Source organism: Sinocyclocheilus rhinocerous, unplaced genomic scaffold (genome assembly GCF_001515625.1).
Source record: "Sinocyclocheilus rhinocerous isolate Xijiao unplaced genomic scaffold, SAMN03320098_v1.1 scaffold3355, whole genome shotgun sequence".
Classification (NCBI taxonomy): Eukaryota; Metazoa; Chordata; class Actinopteri; order Cypriniformes; family Cyprinidae; genus Sinocyclocheilus; species Sinocyclocheilus rhinocerous.
Window position 1 is genome coordinate 273522 of NW_015665856.1, and position 7579 is coordinate 281100.

Below are 7579 nucleotides of genomic sequence, written 5' to 3' on the forward strand. Positions count from 1 at the left end.
TAGGATAAAATGGGATAAGAGGATAATTTTCCCTCTTAAACAAGCCAGACAGTAGCCTGCACAATATATATATATATATATATATATATAAATTATTTGTAATCACTTTTTAATTTTCTGGTACATTTCACGTCATGAAATATATGTAACATTTACAAATATTAAGTGAACTTATAAATCTGAGGTAAATCTTTTTAAAACTAGAATTTTCCCCACCATTGGTTTTCCTGCTGTTTGTTGTAAATTTGTTGCTGGTCCCTCAAAGATAAGTTAAAATCATATTCAAGCATAACTGTCCCATTTTATCATTTGTCGCTCTTTACCCATATAGTGTGCAGTGTGCATTTAGCAGTAGGCTAATGTTCTGAACTAATTTGAACTGAGCCAATTACATAAAACTGATGCATGTATCATTTGTGAAGTGTCGCTCAAAATTCTTTTGACTTTTTTTTTTTCTGTGGAAGGTGTACTGAGGGAGCTATTATCAAAATGTCACAGCTGCTTTTTATCCATAATGCTAAAAAAGCACAGTGACTGTCAAGATCATTTTAGGTTAACAACAACAAAATCTTAACTTGCCTTAGCACCGGACCAATCACACAATCTGGCACTAGTATGAATTATCCTTTGACATTATTCATCAGATGAGATGGCAGCACCAGTGTGACGAAGTGAAAGGATTTGTGAGCTTGACTGCCTCTCAACCGCTACTGGAACGTGTCTGAAAATGGCTTGCTTAGCTGGTGAAAGAAGGGTATTATTAGCCAGAGAAAATCTAATGGGAAAAGATGGAGCCTTGTTTTACTCCCTCCGGAGTGTTGCCATAAAAGTGCGCTCTAATTGCTGATGTAGATTTTTCTTGCATTTTCACACTGAGCTCTGCAGACAGGACAGGAGTTCAGAGCTGTGATGAAAATGCGATTGGGGATGGGAAGAATTACAGTGGAGGTTTGAGTGAATATTTCATCTCATCTTCTGAAAATTGAGGATGCTGAGATGTGGTCAATTTTAATAGACATAGTTAACTCTTAGAGGTTACTTCGATTTTTTGACAGCTTTTCATTATCACTAGGGATAGGTCAGGATGGTCGACTAGTCTCCCAACAACCAATTAGTGAAGTCGACTACTCTTAAAAATAAAGGTGCTTCACGATGCCATAGAAGAACCTTTTTGTCTAAATGGTTTCATAAAGAACCTTTAACATCTGAAGAACCTTTCTGTTTCACAAAAGGTTCTTTGTGGCGAAATAAGGTTCTTCAGATTACAAAAAGGTAAGAAAGAGATGGTTCTTTAAAGAACCTTTGACTGAATGGTTCTTTGTGGAACCAAAAATGGTTCTTCTATGGCATCGCTGCGAAGAACCTTTTGAAGCACCTTTATTTTTAAGAGTCATACACAGATTCTGCACAGTATCTTGTTATATCACATGATGAATCAGTAATGGTAAAATGTCTATATGGGACTTAATGTTTTCACTTGTAATAAATGTTTAATAATCACAGATGTATTAAGCTATCATCAGATGAGTATAATAATGTAGTGTAAGTGTTGTAAATGAATAATAAAAAAATGTGTGAAATTGAGTCTTTTTGTTGAAATTTGATGTAACTTGTTTGACTGTCAAACGTATTGTTTAAATCTCCCAATAAAACATACAGTGTTTGACTCTTTTCTGTTGGAAGCTCCTCCTCAGTTCCTATTAATAAACTCGCTGCCTTACGTTAACCTGTTTGTTTGCCTCTTTGTCCCGGATGTGACAATTTCAGCACATACAGATACCCACACCCAAAACCATTTAAATCTATATTCAGAATCCCCTTTAAATAATCAATTATTGTAATGCAAGCAGTCTGACTGACCGACTTACGTATTTGTTTATGGGGAAGCTATTTTTAAACTGCAGTTTTCCAAGCTACACTCTTAAAAATAAAGGTGCTTCACGATGCCATAGAAGAACCTTTTTGTCTAAATGGTTCCATAAAGAACCTTTAACATCTGAAGAACCTTTCTGTTTCACAAAAGGTTCTTTGTGGCGAAATAAGGTTCTTCAGATTACAAAAAGGTAAGAAAGAGATGGTTCTTTAAAGAACCTTTGACTGAATGGTTCTTTGTGGAACCAAAAATGGTTCTTCTATGGCATCGCTTGAAGAACCTTTTGAAGCACCTTTATTTTTAAGAGTGTAGTTTTCTTTTTTACCTTAAATCTTTTTTAGCATGGTGCTTTAAAGAGGATGAATTTAGAGATGCAGTGTCTTGGAAAGGGTTTTAACGTGTTGACAGCAAACTGTTAGAATGATAGCAAGCTAAAACTTTCTGACATGCTGTATCTCTAAACTGGTCTTCTTTAAAGCATCATGCTTTAAAATAAGAAGTTAAAAAATAAAATAAATAAAACCACTATAGCCATCAAAACACAGCTTGTGTTTTAAATTCAGCACATTGAACAATACATTTTAAGACAGTTACTGTTGGAGTCCAGATGTTTGTGTTGAGCAGTGTTCCTGTTTTTATGCATAATTCATTGTTTTGTGAGGACTATGAGAGTTTTGAGCACTAAATTAATATGGAGTGTACTTATCTGTTGAATATTAAAATCCCTACATTTTGAAGTCTGTCCTGTCATGCTGTTTTTATACAGGAGCATCCTGTAAACTTCCTGAAACACCTCGATCCTAAATCAGACTAATTATAAGGCTTCGTTTTGTGTACTCAAATGTTGAAATTCACTTTTAGCGGGAATTCACATATAATATTTTCAGTTGTTATTTTCTAGGAAAATGGACTGAAATATTGATAACTCGTGTTACACTACACAGCTTTTTGTCCAATCAATTGCTCTTTAGATCTAGAAAGATACAGCGATACACATAGCTCTTTTTTTAACTGACATTCAAAATACGAAGATAGTGAAGAAGATATTCCGATTTGGTAACACTTTAGAATAGGGGTCCAGAATAATGCATTAGTTAAGCATTAATTAATGGTTAACTTGTTCACAATTAAGCATTAGTTGAGCACAAACACACTAGTAATTAATGAATAACTTACCATTTAGGGAGCTCCTTATGATCACTACTACGCAGACTCAGGCTCCAAATTAATCACTGCTTCAACGACTCTGGCTCCAAATGACGTCATTTTCGAAAGATGACAGCGGCCATACTGAGATGTTTTGGCTTCACTTTTCTATAGTGGAAGGAAATGGAGACGAGTCGTCCATCTTTTTTTGCAGTCTATGGTGGTAATAGGTTCCCTGAATTTCCTTTTATAAGGCATCTCCAGTGAACTAGATCAGTCACTTTTCATTTACCCTAACTCCATCTACCCTAACCCACCTCTCTAAAAGGGATTGACGGTTAGGATCCAAGACAGACAGATCTAGTGGCTGGGTGTAGATTCAACATTTAGTTATTTTACTTTGCTTGTCTAGAACATCTGCATTTTTTATATCATGAGTAAAACATGCAAAGTAAGTAATGCATCTCAAATGAACTAGATCAGTCACTTTCCATAAACCATTTAATAAGTAAATTTGTCTCTTTAATTCTAACCTGGCGGGAAAGAACAATTAGGTTATTCAAGCAATAGACTCCAATTTTAAATGAGTAGTTATTATTTTATAATACTTTTACTTCTTTTAACACAAAGCCAAGCCACATGCATGCAATTAATCACAGTTTTCATTTAGTGATTAATTTAGTTACCAAGGATCAAGTCAAGGCTTAAAGGCAGAGTAAGTGATTTCTGGTAGCCAATGTTGATATTTGAAATCACCAAAACAAACACGCCTCTACCCCAAAAGGGTCTTGCCCCTATTTTGATAGCTCCGCCCCACATATACATACGCAACCCAGGGAACGATTAGTTCTGTGAAACAAAGCAAAACCAATGTTACACCGTGTCTACGGACGTGAGCGGCTCGGCGCAACAAATCCCCGACAGAAAGCTGCTGCCGGGTTCTATTTATGACGTGCTGACACCGATTTCAAATGGTTTTCAACGGTCGTTTGATCGCGTCTAGTGTAGGCAGACTTTAGCTGTTGTAGACACGGTGTTACTCACCTATTGAGAAGAAACAAAGCAACCTCGGTGTCCGATCGCAGGCCTCCGCTCCTTGTGTTCTCTCCAGCGCTGGAAAGCTGATCCGATATTTACACGGGTCCTACTTCTTGCCTTATCGTTCCGCAGACGTTTTCCTCTTTTGTTTTTTATCCGCCATCTCCATCTTTCTGTCGCTCGGCTCGGCTAATGTCCGTCCCATGCACTGAAAGCTCTCTCCTCCACATCACGAGTAGACACGCCCCTTATTGCTGATTGGCTACAAGTTTGTTTTGCTATTCGGCCCGAATCAGTTTTCTAAAGTGTTTTTGAAAAATCACATACCCTGCCTTTAAGAGAACATGAATATGAATCACCTACGAAAAATGGCCATCTTTCCATTCTTACATAAGTCGTACATGGACTGAGTTTCTCATTTACGTCTTTACATAATTTTTGCTCCTTTCATTTTCCAGTGTTTTTTCATTCTCTGATCTGTGACTGGAGTTAATAAGTCACTCCACTCTGCTGCTGTCTACTGTGGGCGTTCATAACAATGTCTCTTCTTTTGTCTGGCAATTTATTTTTCCTCAGAGCCAGCTATTACAGGAAAGGAGGCCGTGCTATGCTGCCAGTCAAATGGATGCCTCCCGAGGCCTTTATGGAGGGAATCTTTACCTCAAAAACAGATACATGGTGAGCGCTGTAATATAATTACATATTTAAAAGATTCATTTGCTTCAAGTTCTGTCATATGCTATTGCAACCCCACTGTTTTTCACACTCTAATACGATTCTTTCCATAATTACTATGCTTTCATTTCTCTACTCTACTCTTCACTTTCTCTCCTTTCGACTTGTTTTTCAGGTCATTTGGTGTTCTGCTGTGGGAGATCTTCTCACTGGGCTATATGCCATACCCCAGCCGCAGTAACCAAGAGGTGTTGGAGTTTGTTACTAATGGAGGCCGGATGGACCCACCTAAAAACTGCCCCGGGCCAGTGTGAGTGGACTCTTAAATTCAAATATGCAAGATATTTATACAGCACTTCCATATAACAGAAACGGATTGTTGGCCAGCAATAATCTGTATTCTTAAATGTCAAGAATCTGTTATTGTCTAATGAATATGAATTTTGATTCTCAATTTTTCAGTCCTCATTAACCTTTCCACTGTTGTATGTACTCTATCGCTTAAAATAAAGTCTTCAAATAATACTACTAATAATCAAACTTCTGAAGTTTTGATTTAATTATGTTCCTAATCTAACCTAGGGACCATCTTGCAGAGCTGCTTATTGAAACAAAACTGAGAGGGAACAAAATGTTTTTTTATTTTTTCTCTCTTAAATTGATAAAATCTTGAAATGAACACAAATATTTTGTTTGTAAAATAGGTACCGGATAATGACACAGAGTTGGCAGCATCAACCAGAAGACAGACCAAACTTCTCAACTATTCTGGAGAGGATTGACTATTGTCTGCAGGTACTACATCTTATAACCTTGTCTGTTAATGCTGGGCAACAGTAGGTTTGTTTGAAGCTGCATTTTAACATTTCTGTATTGCAATATACATTATGTATACTGTGCACAGGGAATTTGCCAAAGCATGCAGAATACAGCCGTGCACATCAAACACTCAATTCCACAATTTAATCTTCTTAATTCATTAATTTAATTTAATTTGTGTAAAATATTGGATTCCAAATAAGGTACAATACTATCTTTTCAGTGTTTTTAATCTAATTTATTATTATGCTAGGATTTACTATTATTTTATTTTGTAACTGGGAAGTTTGACTGCTGGATAAATTACAGACTTTCCAATTCCCCTAGGACCCAGATGTGGTGAATGTGCCTTTGCCTGTCGAGTACGGCCCCATCCCTGAGGAAGAGGAGAGGGTACCCATGCGTCCCGATGACCCATCAGCCCCCTCCTTGCTTGTAACCCCTCAGGGCACCGAGGATGCTTCATCTGCCGCCCATTCCGATCAGCCTAAGAGAGATGGGGAGGCCGTTCTCATGGCCAGCCACCCCTCTGAGAGCAAACTCCCACCCGCTCCCCAATCTCAGCCTCACCCCCATCACCACCACCAACCACCGGTAGTCACTGCCCCTATACCAGCTACCAAACCTTCCTCTGCAACTCCCTTGACCACCCAAGATGGCGGGCATGTGAATTTGGGCTTCATGCAGGCCCACCTATCGGAGAAGGAGAGCCGTAACGGGAAGCCCACCAACCTGTGGAACCCCACCTATGGCTCGTGGTTTCTACAGCAGCAACAGAAGAGACAGCAGGCCCAGGCACAAAGTCAGACAAGCGGCCCACGGATCCCAGGTGAAGGGCAGGAACAAGCAGGCCGGACTGTGACAGTAGCTGAAGCTCTGGGCCTGCAGCAACAGCACAAACAGCAGCAGTACCAACAGCAGCTCCAGCGCCAACAGCAGCAGCAGCAGCAACAACAAGGCCTGTGTCGACCGCTTTTGCCCCCTCCTCCCCCACCTGTCCCGACCCCTTTACTTCTGGATTCGGCCAGCCTAGCACCGGTTCCACTCTACAGACTACGGCGCTTCCCATGTGGGAACATCGGGTATGGCTACCAGGAGCAGGGCCTGCCCATGGAGCCCATGCCGGGGCCCCAGCCTCCCCCGACTCATCCTGGCCAGCAGAGGCCCATCTCTTTAGCTCGGGCCAGCGGCCCTGAGGACAGCCGCCCGCTTTTGGTCACCATGGGTACAGTGCAGGACTCCAGACTGCCGAAAATGGAAGGGCACAACGCCACTGTGCTGTAACCGTGCACGTTCTCTATCAGTGCCCACTTTGCAAAACACTGTGCTGTCCATTTACGTCCACCTTTGCCAAGCCCTTTTGTGCTTTATCTTTGTGCTTTTCAGCCATGAGACTGGGACCGGAAAGGTTCTGCTCTGGAAACTCAGAGAAACTACGTTTCACTGAAAGAGAACAATTGTCACTCGGATAAAGTAACAAGACTGTTGAGTTTCTGAAAGCCGCAATTGAGAGACAAAAATAAACTGATTAAGCCCTCACAAGGACTAATTCTGTAAAAAAGCCTAAATTATATCAGTGATATTTTTCCATAATGGGGGAGAAAAAAATAAAACGGGTTTGTTGATGTTTGCTTGCCTGCTTGTTTATTTATTCATTTGTTAATTTATTATTTGGAGGTCATGTAAATTATTAATGGGTGTGCTTCAGAAAGCAAACTGCCCCCATTCGTTATGTATCATTTGTTCATTCTTGGACTTGGTTGACTTTTAAACGCAGCTGTTTTCATCCATCATCAAACAACATGAATAACAGAAAACTCTAATGACTCGTGTGTGTGAAACTGATGAGTGTTTATGGCTTTTGGTGATCAGATAACCTGTTGCTATGGTGTTGGAACTGAAAGATGTAGCAAACTGGTCAGTGACTATTGAATGAAGGCTCTTTCTCAGGACTCGTGTTAGGGATTTAAACCGTGAAAATAGCATTGAAACAACATTTATTCATTTAAACCCTGTCAGTTGCTTTGA

At 39.7% G+C, this 7579-nt stretch overlaps 1 protein-coding gene across 1 annotated transcript in view; it reads left to right on the forward strand.

Annotated features, from left to right (window-relative positions):
• The window catches only part of LOC107731603 (leukocyte tyrosine kinase receptor-like), a 78878-nt gene extending 71641 nt beyond the window's left edge, over positions 1 to 7237 (forward strand). Inside the window, exons 22-25 of the mRNA XM_016542721.1 lie at positions 4634 to 4735; positions 4908 to 5042; positions 5437 to 5527; positions 5879 to 7237. Of these exons, the coding sequence (XP_016398207.1) occupies positions 4634 to 4735; positions 4908 to 5042; positions 5437 to 5527; positions 5879 to 6835 (1285 nt within the window). The 3' untranslated portion in view covers positions 6836 to 7237. The remainder of the gene's footprint in view (positions 1 to 4633; positions 4736 to 4907; positions 5043 to 5436; positions 5528 to 5878) is intronic.
• The last annotated feature ends 342 nt before the right edge of the window (positions 7238 to 7579 follow it).